The 17,944-nt window shown below is 49.8% G+C and overlaps 4 protein-coding genes across 4 annotated transcripts; 1 reads left to right on the forward strand and 3 right to left on the reverse strand.

The window, feature by feature from the left end:
- Positions 1-115: 115 nt before the first annotated feature.
- Positions 116-2,689, reverse strand: FPOAC1_010614 (uncharacterized protein; the record flags this gene model as incomplete). Its single annotated transcript, XM_044855003.1, has 1 exon — positions 116-2,689. One exon carries the CDS (start codon positions 2,687-2,689, stop codon positions 116-118), a length of 2,574 nt encoding a protein of 857 aa, XP_044702316.1.
- Positions 2,690-4,870: 2,181 nt separating this feature from the next.
- On the reverse strand, positions 4,871-6,728 carry FPOAC1_010615 (uncharacterized protein; the record flags this gene model as incomplete). Its single annotated transcript, XM_044855004.1, has 2 exons — positions 4,871-5,997; positions 6,212-6,728. 2 exons carry the CDS (start codon positions 6,726-6,728, stop codon positions 4,871-4,873), a joined length of 1,644 nt encoding a protein of 547 aa, XP_044702317.1.
- Positions 6,729-9,531: 2,803 nt separating this feature from the next.
- Positions 9,532-10,265, reverse strand: FPOAC1_010616 (uncharacterized protein; the record flags this gene model as incomplete). The annotated part of the gene is made up of 3 exons (XM_044855005.1): positions 9,532-9,758; positions 10,041-10,110; positions 10,158-10,265. 3 exons carry the CDS (start codon positions 10,263-10,265, stop codon positions 9,532-9,534), a joined length of 405 nt encoding a protein of 134 aa, XP_044702318.1.
- A 6,362-nt stretch (positions 10,266-16,627) lies between these two features.
- Positions 16,628-16,858, forward strand: FPOAC1_010617 (uncharacterized protein; the record flags this gene model as incomplete). The annotated part of the gene is made up of 2 exons (XM_044855006.1): positions 16,628-16,636; positions 16,670-16,858. 2 exons carry the CDS (start codon positions 16,628-16,630, stop codon positions 16,856-16,858), a joined length of 198 nt encoding a protein of 65 aa, XP_044702319.1.
- Between the last annotated feature and the right edge of the window lie 1,086 nt (positions 16,859-17,944).

The raw sequence follows: 17,944 nt of genomic DNA on the forward strand, positions 1-17,944 counted from the left end.
TTTCGGTTAGTTTTTGGCAAGGCAGGAAGAACACTGGATAGTTAGAGAAAATACATATACGATCATGATATTTGTTCTTAGGTAATCTTATTCAAATTTTCATAACTTCGTGTAATCATGAACCACGCATTAGGGTCGTTTCGAACAAACCCACAACCATGACACTATGTCCCTCAGATGACCAGATAGATCGGCAAGGAATGAGGGCCGTCTCGCAGTTGTCTCCAGTGCTGTCCCAGATGGACTTGACTTGAAGAGCGTCTGCGTATACCATAGAAAGCTTGCTGCGTACAGCCTCCGGCCCATGATGGAGGAATCGCTGGAAAGACTCACGGATAACTTTTTGCATATCTGTTTTTAAGTCGCTCAGGGCCAAAGACTGGTCCCCATCAGCACCAGCATATGACACCGTGCTATATACAACAGTTGCAGTTTCAGTGGTGACAACTGAATGCCATGTATTCCAACCAAGAGCATTGACTTCAAGAGGAGGAACCAACACAAGGCTGCCCTCTTCAACTCTCGAAAGGCCGTTATGAGCATGCCATTCTACTGCTGACTGCCGTGGTAGCTCTTCGACTTCAGCGGCAAACATGGGAGGGACACATGTCTCAGGCTCATTCTGCTGACGAAGAGGGAGGGCATCCCAGTCAGGAATGGCTTTTCGAGCTGTCTTATCATCGTTACCGAGTGACATGTAAGCAGGATTGAACTTTAGGTCCCAAAGATCAGGGCCACCATCAGCCTCCTCTTCTTCATCTGGAGACCCATGTGCTTTCCTCCAAACACATCCTGCATGCTGAGCACTGCGCTGAATCTCGACTGAGGAGGCAGCCCGTGGGAAATAAGCAACAGAACTTGTCCACCACTGAACCTTCATCTCTTGGCCTACTCGCCAGAGGTGTTGCAGAGACAGCACTATCTGGAGCTCGTGTGACTTTTCAGATGGGTTAGGTAACAGCATTGTTGCTGGGATCAGGGGTATCTGCCCTGCAATAGAGATGCATCTCAGCCCTGTGGCTTGATGGTGAGCTGTCACCGGCACATCAATAGCTTGGCTGTATGGACCTATGTTTGCAGGCGCCCAGTAGGATCTGGATTGCACATGTAGACCATTGCGGTCTTGTGACGTCTTGGATGTAGGCGCATTGAGATAGACAGCAATGTTCACGCCTTTGGGTAGTAGGTCGCCACAGGAAATAGTCACTCGAGATGGCGGGTTTGGTTTTGGGAACAATTTCCCGTACTCACCATTAACCTTTGGGAAATCTGACATGCGCCGTAGAACAATGATAGTGCTTATGACCTGGGAGAGCTGAATACCAGCTTCTGATGCTAGCACTCTGATCTTCCCTGCCACTTGAAGCGTCTCCTCTTGGATTGACCTTTCACCTGTGGTGGCGTCTGGAAGAATAAACCAACGCTGAGTTTCGACATCCTCAGTTGAGGACACAGTATCTCTAGTCGGCGGCACCCACTTCCCGGTAACTGCTGAGGCGTCTGTATCCTTCAGCTGGTCCAGGGGCAGTGGCAGCTCATCGAACACAGCCTTGAATCGTGGATCGAGGAGATCGGGCACCCGAACTGTTGGCTTGGGTGCAGGATCTTGTTTATCCTCTACCCGCGCACCAGCCAACAACAGCCATGAGCAACCACCTCCTTCGCGCACGATCTTGCGCCCCTGTTCCAGGATAGAAATTTTCTTCCTAAACAGTGAGGAAGGACCATCCACAACAAGCGTCTCAAACTCACCACCCTCTCCCAAAGCTGCGGCGCCTTGAGTCGAGCCAAATTTGCGCAATGCACTCTTGACACGGCGTGAACCAGTCTCGCTTGACACACGTTCCCACAGATGGTCTTCGTCTAGACCAGCACTGGCAACTTTTATGATCCGTGCTTCTAGTCCAGCATTGGCCATATCGATTAGCAGCTGCGTGTCGTCTGCGATGGCTCCAGGCGGGGGTGGCAAGATCGGATACTGCCATAGGTAGGCCAGGGGCACGAGGCCCAGACGGAGTGCTATTGACTCAACACGGGTGCGTTGGTAGGTGGACAGGATAGCACCTGCACAGACAGCATTGGCCTCTGGATGACGGGCGACAATAGCCTGTAACAAGGGCAACATGGACTCTGTTTCGTCGGCGCTATCGCCCTGGTCCTTGCCCTGAGCTTCGACCGTGGCATCGTAGTCCCTCTCGTGGCGAACCGCACGTCCAGTGATGGGCAGCCGATAGAGTGGCAGCCCAGTTGCAGCGGCGTACAGGGGGAGAACCTCATGCCCGACAGTCTGGTACATGAAACTGTTCAGATCCGTTTCGGAAGGCTCCCCGGAGTCCTGGCCATCATGTCCATGTCTTTCGGAAGGCTGAGGTACCCATGTCTCCGGATGAATATGCTGGAAGCCCTCTGGAGATAGGATATCAGGGGATGTGTGGTCGCTGGTCCTTGGCCCAGCCTCAGTGGCGTCTTCCTGACGGAACGGTGATTGTCCGCGTGGGATACCGTTGACACCTGAATATGTGCCTGAGCTTGAGTCGGATGTCAAAGTCCCTGATCCTGATCCTGATCCTGGGAAAAGATTTGCAAGAGCTACGATCCGATGACCGTGCTCTATACAGTGGATCAGATTGAAGAAGCTGTCTTTACCTCCCGAGATTAGGGCAATGACATTCAGCTGCTCCGAAGTCATGGTGGATATTGCCTTTTGCCGTATGTGACTGACCAGCACGGCTGTAGAATTGCCCAGAAAGGCAAACAGTCAACGGCCGGAAAACGAGGCCCCGAGCAAAAGTAATCTGGCAACAATCAGCAACAGCCCAGAAAACAAATTAGAAGGCTTTAGGAAGAAGGCTATGGCGTACTTGAGATTACGTGCCAATATTTGATGAAGTGTAGCGCGGTTTAGTGTGTGGTGTGGTGTATGGTGTAAAAGTAAGTATCGATAGTGTGAAGCAGATTCATTTGGTGGTGGATGTTTTAGACTGTTTTCTCTGTGGATCCTGGGCTTACAATCACTTACCCAGTTACCTAACCTGACCAAGTAAGCAAGAGGAAGGCCAACACTGGAAGAAAACTATAATGGCTGGCCTGACTCCATGAGATTCATCTCGGGATGGCTGAACTAACAAATAAGGGACAAGTCCCTGGATGATCTAGCCAGCTTGAGATGAACAAACAATTTTACTCCCCAGAGGTGTTAGTTCAGGACCTTATTTTGTCCCCTGGCCTCGTGCTAACCAGCCGGAATTCAGCCTTTGAAGAGGCGTCGATCAATGGGAATGGCTTTTTTTCATCACCGTCAGTCCCGTCTTGTGTAATTTCCTCGCCCCGTCTCTACACATGTCAGGGCTGTCGTGTTGCCGTCCGTGTTATATAGGAATGGCGTGGTGGAGAGGTTACCGTCCGAGCCATGACGATCACCAAAGGAATACGTGAGACATCAGGGTCTTTCTCTGATAGAGCCGCGAGCGTTAGGTAGACGACATGTGCCGGCATCTGCCAATGGTGCTTTACGCCCAGAAACCACACTTGCGTTGTTAGCCTGAGAAACGAGTAATGTATATGATCAGTCCCACCTGTAGGAAGCGCTACCCGTGGATTTTCAACACCAACACCAACGCCAACACGGACAGGATAGACAGGGTCCATGTCCCCGAGCACAACTGGGGCACTACCTACGATCGCCGATCTGAACTCTTTCTTCATTTCTAGCCTCGACTGAAATGTCCGTCGAGATGAGAAGAACGGACTAGAGAGAGGTAGCCAGCCACTCCTCCAAGTTGTAAACGTGGTGGTGCAGTGTTTGATGTATCAGTAGGTTATCCAGGGTCCATGCAAGGTCCCGCGGGTGCTACCGGCGATTGTGAAAAGCTTGGCTCTGAGAACTATGGTACTGCACAGTAGTAACACTACTGCAAAATGAGCATGTGTTGCTTCGACTCAAACATACCAAGTTGATTCGGATGGGCCCAAATTTCCTTTGCGCGTACAGAGTAGAATAAACCAGAAGAACCATGTCACAAGGGGCAATCACAAGGCAATGAACTTAATATGTAGCAATAAAATGTAGATTGTTGATCAATAGATCAAACTTCTAATGTATACATGTAGCGCTGTAAGGATGAATGAGTGTCATGATTGTGACCAGCACATTCCTATCCTTGACATCTCTAAATCCAGCAACAGGCAAACGACAGACAAAGAATCAGAGTAAACACAAGAATAGAGGAGACGAAAGACAAGACCCCTTCATCTCTCAAAGCCCTCAAGTGATACCTTCACTCTGGCAAACCTTCAGTTCCAGCTTCCGGTCGCCCAAGATGATTACAACGAGTGTAAGAACGGCAAGCCGCCAAATTTGTATGGTAGTCTTTGTCGCTGGCAAACTCATCACACCTTCGTTTCGCTCCCAGGTGTGGATTTCCAAATATTCTCAAATCAAATAATTTTTCCCCTCTTCGCGCCAGATGTATCCGTTGAAAAACAAAGTCGCCCAGGTAGCCATGCTCAAACGGCGGTGTGCACGATTGGCAGTCGCAATGCATTGAAACTCTTGAACAAAAACAAGATGTAGATAAAAATCAAATTTCCTCCTTATTGTCGTCATGCGTAGAGGAAGCTGTGAATATTGTTGATACAGGTTATAGTGACGGTTTGTAAATGCATTCATTACCGCTTGCACTCTTTTGTGATTCCCTTAAGCCCAAGGGTGTATGCCCCAAATGGAAAAATGTTCCGTGACCCAAATGCCACCATCAAATAGATGCGGGTGGCCGAAGAAGAAGAAGGTCGTCAGCGTCGTTTCGGCATATGTCAAGACAGTCGACTGACTCTCTTGATCATGTTAGATATTAAATAGTGTTGAAACCATTTAGTCGGAGCGCTTGCGCTTCTTCTTGTCCTGGTTGCTTCCCTCATCCGAGGAAAGTTCACTGGCGCTGCCAGGAACCTCAGAGGCGATCTGGAAGAGGACCTTGCCGTAATTACTATAATCGTCGGCAGCAGACACCATGGAGGCATCGTAGGCATGGGAGTCATCATCAATCAAGTTCATGACGATGGCACCGCTGCCGTGGGTTCGGGCGTGCTGAGCCAAGTTGTCGCTTCGAGAGAACTTCTTACCACACTCGTTGCATTCAAAGGGCTTCTCTTGTGTGTGGAGAGAGCGGTAGTGGCGCTTGAGGTGTTCCTGGCGGCGGAAACGGCGGTTGCAAAGATCACAGACAAAGGTCTTGGAGGGGTCCTCAGTAAGAGACTGCTTGCGTCCTCGGCGGTTGGCAGGAGCAGGGAGAGGAGCAGGAGAACCCTCGGAACCAGAGGAGGCGCCGGAGTCGCTACCCTCAGCAGCCTGGTTGGAAGATTCCGGGGCGTTGCCAGAGTCGGCAGCGGAAGCAGCAACGTTCATCACGGGAGCACAGTGGCGTTCCTCAGACTGAGACTTCTTGACTCGCTTGTTCTGGTGGCAGTCCTCAGAAGCACAGGTAGAGGCACAAGTGGAAGGAGGGCTAGGGTGGGAAGGGAACTGGAAAGCCTCGTTCTCGTCAAAGGACAGATCCTCGTCACCAATGAAGCTACCGTGGCCGAGAGAAACGACTGAAGAACCAGTGCAAGCACGAGGTCGGGTGATGTCAGCAGAGGCGTTGGCAGGCTGCTCAGCAAGGTTGACAAGGCTGTTGACGAAGTCGTCCTCAGAGTCAAACTCGGAAAAGTCTTCAAAGGTGGGGAGGCCGTGGGCAGCAGGGTTGAAGTCAAAAGACTGAGAAGCAATCTTGGGCTCAACCTTGATCTCGTCGGCACAGAACTCAGGAGCAAGAGTGCTGTTGATGGCGCCGGTACCGACAGTCAAGTTTCTTGGGTCGCAGAAGTCAACGTCCAAATCCGGAGTAGAGACAGATCGCGCATAGGGCGCGGGAGAGGGAGAAAGAGATGGTGTGGACAGGATGTCGCTGGCGGTGTTGCTAAGAGAGGGAACCTTTCCGAGTTGAGATTGGAGGTACACTACCAGACACAGTTAGCTTCCAGGTCTTTCCCGTATGTGCTCCACTATTTGAACGCTATGACAGCGCACTGCAGGCCTGCGCCTTGGTAGGTGATTGGGTTGAGAAAGCGGCAGCCAACGTCAGCACCACCTACTTTCCCGTAATTACCACCAAAAATAGGCCCAAGCCCGAATTTGCGGTACAATGCCATCATGCAGTTCCATATTTGGAACAATTTGTGATATGGGGATTTGTTTGCTTACCAGGTGTCATTGGAGGAGATCCGCAGTTCGACCAGTCGAGGACTGCTGTCTCAACAGGCTCCAAAGCCTCCTTGAAGCCGTCGAGGCCATCGAGACCTGAGAACATGGGGTTCATGGGAGTCTGAAGCACTTCACAGGCACTGGGGCTACCGATGGTGCTGCCAGAGGTTGACAGAGGTGGTGTCGATGGGAAGTAAGGGTTCTCGTAGAACTCGTTCTCCAACAAAATGGCGGGCTTATGCGACATTGGCTGAGGCGAGGCAGTGGGAGTCATGACGGCAGGGCCATTGCTGTACAGAGTGGGAGGCTGAGAGTTGCTGGCAGAACCGGGTCGTGAGTAGACGGGAGTAGAAGGCAACGTAGGGACCATGGGATACATGTGCATCTGTTGTTGAGGGTAGTGTTGTCGGACGTCATGCTTGGACTCTGTGTTGTAGAAGTAGAAAGGACCTTGGCCAATGGCCTGGGGCATCATTGTGGAATCCATTTCTAATCGAGACCATCATGTTAGCCACATTATGAATCGACTGGTATTCACAAGATTCCACAAACCTTTAAAGTTGGCTGTGGTGGTGAGTTTAGTTATTAATTGGTATTGGTGTATATTGTTTGCTGGGACTGGCTGTCGGCCTAAGGATGGTGTGGTGTTCGATTCCTTTTTTTGCTGTTCCAAAGAGTGGGTGTCGAGTTGTTGTAACTCGATGGTATTAGTTATGTTGGTTGGGGAAGTTCTTGTTGTACGTGAAGAGTCTCGAGATCAAGTTGAAGCAAGAGCAAGAGGTTTAATCAAGTATATCGAGAGTGCCGCAAGTGGTTGTTTATAATGAATGTGAGGGACTCTCGAGATGAGGATATCCAGCAAATAAGAACGATTCAAAAGAAGGAAGAACCTGGCATAAAAGAGAAGAAAGTATTACACAGATCCGTCGATCATACCGTTTGATGAAGAGAGAAACGAAGGATGGACAAGCACGGGGACCGTGGAGTGATAAGTACTGACGACGAGGCCTGGCGTATTCACTCCAGATGCTCGATAGGCAGTTGGAAAACCCTCCATGTCGTGTCTCACTCGAACAAGCCAGGGTCAGGGAGCTGTGGATCAAGATCCACCACTACCACATCCCATTCTATGGGATCCACTAGCTTCACTTATTAGGTCCTGACACTCGCAATCTGTACACGCCCACGCACACCCTTCAGGGCCCAGTGGCGGACCAGACGGCAGAGTGCCCCCGGACCCCTGTCGAAGGACCCAAGTCATGTCTGGGGCAAGGGAAACATCCATCAGGTGCGGGCCTGGGCTTCCCTGGTCATTCTTCACATTAAGCCCATGGATGCCCTAATGCCTTCTGCCACTCTTGCCAGTACGGGCGACGGGGCCACGGTTTCCATCCACACCACAATGGCGCAGCCACTGCTCTTTTCTAATTCTGGACGAAACGTCGAGCCTATCCGTCGCCGGATGGCCCGCCGCGGTATGAGAGTAGCCTCCGAAGCCTATACCGTACCAATGCAACAACCCATGCCCCGACTGAATAAAGAGCTCGGCCATAAAGTAGTGGATAAGGTATGGATATGGATGTTTATGTGGATGCGCGTGTGAGAAGATGGATGGCACCAAAGAGCCAAAGGCTCACGAAAGAGCGTCCTCGGTCGCTTGTGCAAGTGTGCACAAGCTCCATGTCTTGCCCTTGGTGTCTCTTTTTGTGCTGTCTGTCACTTTTTTCTTTTGTTGGTTGGTTTTTGTACGCGCGTGGTGAGTGATAATGTGTGGGCTTATCACCCACAACCCAGTCCACTTCTTCCAGTCTCAGCACAGCATAACCTGCCCTCCATCCATTAGTCTAGCACAATTCGACATCCGACGAACGGAACGAATGCCACAGCCGCCATTAACGATGAGCACATCCTGTTGCACATTTCTCTGCCTCCCTCATCTTATCCCTTCCATTCGTCTGCAAGGCTCTGTAATGCATGCTTATCCTATAGTCTCCAGCCAGTGGGGGTCTCAAGAATACCAGACAGACTGCGAGTTTAGCCATGATCCCAGCCAAGGCGCGCTATGGTGCGCTGCTACTCGCTACCAGTAGCCTCCCTATCGCTGGGTGGCACGCAAACCGTAAACCGCGTCACAAGGGCTGCATAATCCCGTTCACTGATAGGATAATGCCTTGGCGAGTCGGCGTGCATTGGATTCGCCGCGCCGCGCTGTCACAGAATACATAATAAACAACATGCGGTAATAGGTAATGAAGATTGGGCACGTTTAGAATGGATCCTGGCCGTGCACAACTCCAAAACTGTCCACTCGGAATTGCGTTGTGCACCGCTTCTGTCCATTGCACTGTCGACGGCGCCGATATGCACGCTTCCATTCGCCAGGCTATGTCGTGTCACATCCACCCGATGCATGGTAGGACATGCTATGCAAGGTACAGACTGCCGACGCCGCTGCTTCACTCGTGTGTAGGCCTCTTTAACTTGTTGATCACCTCGAAGCGGCCTCTGGCAGGCACTTGACTTGGTGGAGCGTCAGACGTCACCCGTCCCATTCCGTCCCATCTCTTGATTGCTCTGCGGCCCAAGTTGGAGGGAGCCTGTGGTGACGATGAGTTGCGTCGAGCTCTGGTTGGACATATGGCCACTAAAGAAACCGAACGGGGTGATGGATCACGACGCTTATTTGGCGGAAACCTTGATCAGTCATCGTTGGTATAGTAGGTGTAAGTTGAAACAACGACCGGAAACCAGATATCTGATCACAAAGTAGTCTTGCAGTCAATGCATGACCAGATCAGGTCATTTGTCTCGCTGAGTCGATCTTGTAAATCAAACTTGGATTGGTTGCTTATAGCCTAACGAATAGTTGGTACCAGAAACATTGGCCTCTGAAGTCTTGAGGTACAGAAATAAACAGCCTAAGAAGCCCGATCGAAGTACCATGCGCTGACCTACTTATTTCGTCTCCTATGTTTCTAGCGGCCAATTTTTCTGATACCTTGAAGGCTGGTTGCTTCCTCTCTGCAGCTGCTTGCCTGCGAGCTTGCCTATCAGTTGGCATGTTTTGCTTGACTCGCATGTGAACTATGATGGCGCAATAAACCAATGTGGCATACAACCATGCTGTGCAGATGTTCGTTCTCGAGTCAAGTGTTTGCTCGGTACTTGGTACATACATCCAGGCTACTTTAGTCTGGCTTGACAGAGAGAGACGTAATAATCATCTAAGTGTCGAAACAGATGAAGTTGGATTATCTTGCGCCGATAATGACAAGCAACTTCCATGTGGGCTACCACCGAAACTGATCAACGATAAGTGCAACGAGGCCTGCAGCACCAAAAATATGTGCACGTAGAAATATAGGTGGGCTAACACTGCCTTCACCCAGAATAGTGCAGGAATGTGAAGAGTCGGTGGGGTTCTCAGCATCGCCCCATACTCTGGGAGGCATCTGAGAAATAATTTTATGCGGCAAACCCGGGTGCTGCGCTGTGACATTAGTTTGGCTGGTTGGGTCTGCAGTTTTGCATAAAACAAAACCTGACGGGACGGAGCGCCAGCGGCACCTACTAATTTTGGGCAAGCGTGCACTAAACTACTAACCTAGGATACCACTACGAGCAGTCGGCTCAAGCATTAGTACGAGATAATGGATAGCACTTTGGGTTACTAACGTTAGTTGGCATCTCGTTCCTGACTGAGCTGAACTTACATTATTATCTGTAACATCATAGTGCGCCAGTTGTGGAGAGAGAGATAGTGGATGATCTATTGCGCATGGCGTTGCTGCTTTATGACGATGAGCGAGGGATTGCGTAAGTCTCGTCATGACTTTCATGTAAGGTACCGATGGAGCGGCCAACTGCAGCTATTCTGCTCCAGTGTTAGTTATTGGGTATTGGTGCTTCTCCATACCTTGGTACTGGTAATTCTGTACATATCTTGACTGGACTTCAAAGGATTGACCAGCGTTGCTTCTATCATGCGATCGTCCCAGGGAACCTTGTTCTGGGTAGGCATCATGGTTCCTTCCCTGAGGATAAGGTAATTTGGCATTATTACCTAACAAGGGCAAGACCGACCCAGCCAACCGTCCCTGCTAGTGATAGGCTGTCAAAATTATCGAAGGGTCCAAAGAAGACGAGATGACTTCTAAATGTAACGTCAGGGAAGCATTTCTCCACCGTCCATTGATAGCATCCATTGCTGGGGACTGGGAGCTGGGATTCAGGTCCCCGAGCCCTGTCTGAGTAGTGACACTTGCCCTCCGGCCCTGGACCCGGCCAATCGCCCATACATAATCTGAAATCACCTTCTGGGGAAGGTCCTTCTCGATCGGGCCTTGGCTCGTTAGTTGCTTCGTTCCTCTGGTCTATCTAGGCGTTGTAGTGCGTCTGTTCTGTTCTGTCCACTGGCTGTACAGAGGACTGGGCTGCCTAGGTCTATGTTGGCCCGGCCTCCCGGCCTGCGGTAATTTTCTACAACTAAAACTACCTATTACTACCATAGCCAAGCTAGACAGTACGGTTATGGATGGCTTTCGAGCTCAAAATACGCCACTTGATTTCTACATACTTCGCTTGCCGCTATCTGCGCACGAGGAAGCCAATGCACGGATCATGGTGCAACGACGCCATGCTACAATTGACCACCAGAATGTGGACTGACTGTGTTGACGAGTCAAGCATCTTGGTACCAACGACAGTAGCAATCATGATACTCGTCTACAAATCCGTTCCTCAAATTCAACCCCGCTCTCATACAGACGCAAGGCATAACATCCAAGAATTCGGTGCTCACTGGTCTAAATCGGAGCCTCCCGTCTCCCAGTTCCATCTTGCTGGATACAATCCGTTTCACCATTGTGCCCACAGCGAGTCAGATCAAGCATGTCTGGTATCGAGGATTGGGATCGAGATCTGCACTAACACGGACGTTCCACGACGATATTCCGAAATACACTATGGTGCGCTTTGATAATACCCTGCACTTTTGCCTCGTGTCTGAGTTGCTGTCATCCCAACTTCCATCTGCCTTTCCAGGGTCTGTCCGGGTTCAATATTGACAACATCCACGCAAGCAGGCAAGACACTGAAGACTGTGTACCGCCACTTGCCGCTATCATAGGTACATCAGTTGGCTGGCGTCACAGTAAATGGCCAACTAGGACCAACGGGAGGCTAGGACTAGGGTTCCTTTCATGTAGGACCCTACATCAATGATGGATCTCCTCAGCAATATCTCTTGAGGCTTGACCCATCTGGCATCAAACCCGCAACCGAGCCGTAATCTGAGCCCTTCTCTGTGAGAGCAGGCATTACGTAGTAGCCGGCTATTGGCAACAATCACCTTGTTGGTACATACATGGTTTCCAATACTCTAGAAGGCCTGGCTCAGGACGGAAATGTCACCGAAGAGAAACAGCCCCAAACGGACTAATTGTCCTTTTGTTCACAATGGGCTCGATGGCCGAGGATTGACACCGGGCCACACAATTGCCCGCCTCAGAAGTGGCTTCGCTCAAAAAGTCGATGTTCCAGAAGGTCTAAAGAGTCTCGGCAAGGGACCGTCAATCTTCAAACTCGTCATTGACGGGTGAAACACTACAACTATCAATACATGCTTCGACTCGTGTACTCTGACGCACGCTCAGTCTTAGCGTCACCAAATCTGCAGCATGACATGATCCGACCCTCTATCTATGTCTCGAACTTTTAGAGCTGGGCTGGACGATGTTTCCAACAATACAGTGTACGAATGTTTCTGGTTTCCACCTCATTATCAGACTCAAGTCTTGCCAATGGCGGTTCGGCCCACTACACTTGACCATTTTCTCTTTCAGGCACGACGTTACAGATGGCAAGCAGAGTGGATATCTGATAGTCATAAACCATGCCCGTTATGAAGGACATGACCGAATTGTGGCCGTTCATATATACCAGCCTAAAATCCCCCGGGCTGAGTCCCATTGGCCAACAAAGAGACTGCCTCAAACCTGAAACCCTAGCTGATGCATAAAGCTGTTGTTTCTACTTGTAGTGCCAGTATTATACTTTGGGGTTGCATTAGCCAGGAACAATGCATACGAGCAGCACATTACGGAATAGCGTGTGGGGCGATGGCTCAAACGAGCACACTGAGCACGACTCGACGCACAAACAAGGCACAAATCGACATCTCATTTCCTGATGCAAGCCACATATGCACAAGCACCTGAGCGCACACGAAATCCATCGCTCAATCCATCCTCGCATCGTTTTAGTCCTGACATGGACTCGGACTTGTGCCCCTGCGTTCGGACTTGTGCTGGTGCTTATGCATTCGAGCGCCCGCACGTGCGTCTCCAGGACGGATCACTGTTCTCATACGGTCATAGTCACGCCAGGATGTTAGGCGAGCCTTGCGGTAGTAAAAATCTCATCCTATGACAGAACGTTTGACGAAATAGTTCAATCAGCTCTCCAATATATGTGCCCTGGCGGCTGTCTCTTTATTTTCTGTATCCTTATCTCAGGTACGGTTACAGAGTACTGAGGCTTCGATTTCCCTCTAGGCGAGGCGGCGGCGATTATTCTATTGATAACTATTACAACTGAGAAAAACTTTCTCGAACCATCATGCTAAGAGACCATAAATACTAGATACAAGATAGGAACCTTCCTACCCCATTGGCTGCACAAGAAGTGTTCAATCGGCTCAACTCATATTTTCCAAATCAATTCCCCCATCACTCCTCTCTTTATGTTTCACAAGACATGAATATATCATGAGGTAATAACTGGGACCATTAAAAGTCGCCTCCAGTTTTGCTCTTCCCTGGGGTGATAGAGAACCCATCGACAGTCCAAGAAACTCAGGCTCAACTAGTGGTGTTGGGCTGACTGGTGTTAGTAAAGCGACCCCCTCGCCCAGTCATAAGAACGAAACGTGTGGCAACTTTGGCTGCTGTTGCGTACCTTGCATAACAACGCTCCAGTCTGCTGCAGAAAGCTACATACATACATACAGAGGCCAGGGCCTGTAAGAAGCGAACGTCGCTGTTATGCAGGAACAGGAACGCCCAGCCGTTGCCGCCTCATAATAAATAAATCATTCCATAATGTTTGTTACATATTGGGCCGCAAACATACGTATTGGATGTGGACTTTACCTGGAAGCACGCAGTTTGCTCACAGTCATCACATATCAATACATCACAATTTGGAATGACCCCCAACAGACTGGTCACACCAGAAGATGATAGTCTGTCACCACACATGCAGTACGGTTTACAGTCGGATCATTTCCCTCAAACCCCAGTACCTAGAGGTTGGACTACATATGACGATCCGCTGGGAATACAGCTCGGCAGGATCATTATTGCAACCACAAACAATAATTCATGCCAACTGCATACTAAGATCAACGGCTTGGTGGCAATGAATCGTCACTTCGTATTGGAAACGAAATACTTCTTATCCATTCGGCCGCCTGGCTACCTAACTTTGGTCATCAACTCCACTGATCCTCTTCGCGGGTCTTCTGCAACTTCCCTCCACCTCGCAAGACTTTGTGAACGTGCTCTGAAGCTATCGACACCGCCGTCGCGCAGATACCACAGGATGGCATTGGCCCTGAACATTGAGGGCATAGACAGCTCCATCGCGCTGTTAGTGTCAGGCTTGGGCCTCGCGGAGCCGGCTGCACACATCCCCGGTGCAGTAACATGTGGTCGGTGGGTACGTACACATGTACATGTAGAGCTTGGCCGAATCTCACCAAAAGATCCGCGGTCGAAGGCTAACTGTTTTTGAAAGCGAGGCAAAGAGGATCCAACGTGGTGGTTCAGTTGATTCTACCGACGCCAACCTACAGCTAACGTGCATGTACCCCCAGACCAACGGTCTGGGGAATCTGAGGCCGCGTCCGCGGACACCAGAGCTCACGCACGAACATCACCTTTTCTCTTTGCCCTCTTCTTCTTCTTTTTCTTCTTTCTCTGCGATTCTATCTGAGCTATTCGCCCTCTACTGCCATGGTCCTTTGGGATTAATAATGGACATCTCGAGCTGCCCAGTCAATCTGGGGCTACAGTCGATATTACTACTCAAAATTGCACCTTTGGACTCATCTGTCTGGACCATCATAAGGTCCCGGCACAGCGTCTCTCGGAAGCGAGATGCTTGGCTTTACCTGGGCCTGGCTACCTGGATCAAAGACAAGATGGGACCCTGATGGACGGCCAGGCAGGGGTCCTTCCAGCAGCTAGTCAGGTCAGGGGTGTCCCTGTTTCAAAATGGAGTAGCGGGTCTCGTTGGAGATTTGACAACGGCCCGGATGGTAGCCGTGTGGTCAGCCAGACTCAAGTGCAAGGTCTTCCGGGACTTAGGCTATAAAAATCCTGGCCCTCCGGTCCTTAGGATGCTCCCCGGATTTTAGCCCGGTCCAATACAGTTCTCGAGCGAACAGATGGACCAGCTGCTCAGCATGGACCCTAATTTTTGGCATGATTCTGGAAGATCGCCTCTCAGATACGTAGGACGTCTGAATCTGACCTGGACATGATTTAGCTCGTGTTTGCCAGTCCTAAAATGTCTCTCGGTTCCGGGTCAATCAGCCGCAGCGGAATCAATGGTTCAGCTGGATAAATAGCCAGCATTGACTTCATCGACTCGTTGTGTTGTGTTGTTGAATAGACTAGTTGGGTGGTGGTGTTGTCGTGACAAACCGCTTCTGCAGTATCCGTGAGCTTGACTTGAGGCATTTTGCCCATGTTACATACGATACAGTCCAAAGACGAAGTCGAAACTCGATCAGATGTGTCGTCCCCAGAAAACGGATAACCCGACAATGCGTTCATGCATAGGCACAAGAATTACTGGGGGCTACCATGTCCAATCCACAGGCACAGGATTTAGGAATGCTTGGGGTTTTCTGCATGCAGATAGATGCACATGCAGTTTCCGCATCTAGGTATCTAGCAACCATACCACAGTCATCATCCGAGCTTAGGCGCAACGATAGTACATAGCAGAGCTACGAATGATCTGCTCGCCGCTCCACGAGTCAATCAATACAAGACTACGATGCTGAAAGACGAAATAGCGGGCTAGCCATGTGGACGCACGTCGAAATCAGCTCGAAGCCAGGGCACCCCGGCAGAAAAGAATCCTGGACCAACGCTAAACGATATCCCTTGTTCGAGCCAACTGGCATTCCGCCGACCATGTCCTTGGGACTTCTCGAAGGTTTCAAATTGACCCCCCAGCATAGCGCAAGATCATGCTCTATTATTTGAGAAGGTGGCTGTCAACCCATCCATGTTGACGATCCATTGGATGGAAATCTAGGTACGTCTTTTACGCTTGTACGGCGATGCTGCACGCGAGTCAAACTCTTCCTTCTACAGATTGAGACTGTCCCACCAGATGGCATTGTTTCTAAGCCTCAAATGCAAGAGCTAGCTGTTGCTTTTGCCTTTAAGGGTCGTTGTTCAGTGTTGCAAGGTATTGGTACGAGATGTCAGTGTCGACAAAAAGCAACTATCAGTGCAACAATGCCAATATGTAACTATTATGTTGCTGGCCATGATTATTTGTCGATCTTGATAAGGGCAATCAATCAATGCACGGTCTTCCTGCTGCTAACTCCCGATTGAACAAAACTGTCAACCCACGTGGGATATCTCAAGAACTTTGTGAGCGGGTGTTGACATTGGGCTCCGTGCGTCAATGTCTTTCTTGTTACTGCGTACCACGTACCAAATCCTTTCTGCCGTTGTATTTCTACCTCAAACTTGTATTGACAAACAGGACGGTACTATGGCCCAAGCTCATATCTATTCAGGCTTGCCAAAGTAACAAAGTGCGGACAGCTGATTTTGGTTCCTGTAAACCGAACAACAACAGTTGGTGGGTGTTGCTGTTGCCGTCTCTCGTTAGTCTGCCTGCATGTCGATCATGAATCGCTCGGACTGCGACCAACGGTTGCTTCTTGTTGGTATATGCAGCCTCACTCTGATCGCTTGTTCATTGTCGCAGTTGAGGAGGGTCCGTAATTATGCGGTGAGCTACTGCTTTTGCCAGAAGATCCTACACATGACACATGACACTTACAGCTCCAGCTACAGCTACAGCTGCAACCCCAAACTTGGGTTGCGGTAGCAGCAGGATGCAGAAGCGATGAACAAGGAATGTCAGAGCAGTTCTTTCGGTATTAAGCTCCATGTGATAACTACCGGCGATTGGAAGGAAAAAAGAAATTATCTTGCCAGTCGGTTCCACGCTCAAGGGTTGATGCTTTCGCTACCACGGCCGGTATGGTCCGTGAGCACGAGAAAAGTGAAAAGAGACTCTTGATTGCAAAGTTTTCTTCAACTCGACACCGCACACACAGTACAGTATACAATGTCTCAGGTACGGGGTTGATAGGATGCTTACCGTCCCGAGCCACCCCTGCTCGCTGTCTTATGCGTCTATGCGTTCATGCCATACCCAGTACTGGTACTGGTCTACGGGTACGTATGGGGCTTTTGGGAGCAATTGTGCCAGGCTCTTGGAGACGAAGCGGATGCTCAGTACGACGGTGTAATTCGAACCATTCTGGCGAAACCCGAGCAGTTCATCAGAATGGCATGATGACTTGCAGGCGGTCACAGACGACCTGACTTGCCTCGGCTTTGTTACGTACATGCGGTAACGACTTTATCCTCGCCATCTCCATCATCGCTTGTCTCTTCTTGCCTGTTGATGGGTACTACATAGTATGTACGGCAGCTCCGGACCAGCCCGCCCATGCGATGCGAGGCGAGGCGCGGTCCGCAAAGTCTGAGAGCAAACATGGACTAGGTAGATTTGATGATAATTAATAGAACGGGAAGCAACAGATAGACGGTGTGTCATCTCGGCATAAGAGTCTATCTAATTGTGACTCGCCATTAGGTTACCATCGAACCCACCCGTTCACCGTTTGTCAGTAACTAATTAATGTAGCATTCAGTTATGGCTTACCTTTGATTTGATTTGCAGAGCCGGCAAGCAAGCAAGCAATCAGAAAATAAGCGGTGTTTGTTTGCCTGTTAGATCTTGATCTGATCAGATCTGGTCTGGTCTGGTCTTGTTAGGCCTGACTTTACTTGACACACCAACAACAGGTTGTTGTCATTATCGTCTTGCCTCTTTTGAATATGCATCGAGTTTTGCTTTTGCTCTTCTTTTCTCTGAATCATGTTTTTGTCGTCTCTTCCCTCCTCTAACCCTTTTCGGCCTTGTTTTCTTTTTTGCTCAATTGACCAAGTGTTGTCACAATCAGCTTGATAATATATCATGAAAATAAATGTGTTATGATTTATTACATTCGACCTATCTACCTACACATGCCCATGCCTATGCGGGCCAGTCGTCCCGTTCCATGGCTATGCAATCTACATGCCTCGTCTGATTGGGCGAGAATGTGAGAGGCAACGAAGGATTGTGAAGACGACGTATCATGTCCTATTCAAGCAGGAGCTTACTGAATGGCTGGAGTGAAGACGGACTGATGCACCAAACGCTTTTCATACCTGAACGTGAGGTGTTGGGTTACCAGACTGTCTAGTGGCTGCCAGTCGCTAGGAACAAGCAACGTAACGCAAGGTGACACAAGACACGAGGCTTAGACCTTTCATCCGATATGCAGCTTTTTTTATATGCTCAGCTGAAGATGAAACGATCGATCCAATCAGA

This window comes from Fusarium poae, chromosome 4 (assembly GCF_019609905.1).
Source record: "Fusarium poae strain DAOMC 252244 chromosome 4, whole genome shotgun sequence".
Lineage (NCBI taxonomy): Eukaryota > Fungi > Ascomycota > Sordariomycetes > Hypocreales > Nectriaceae > Fusarium > Fusarium poae.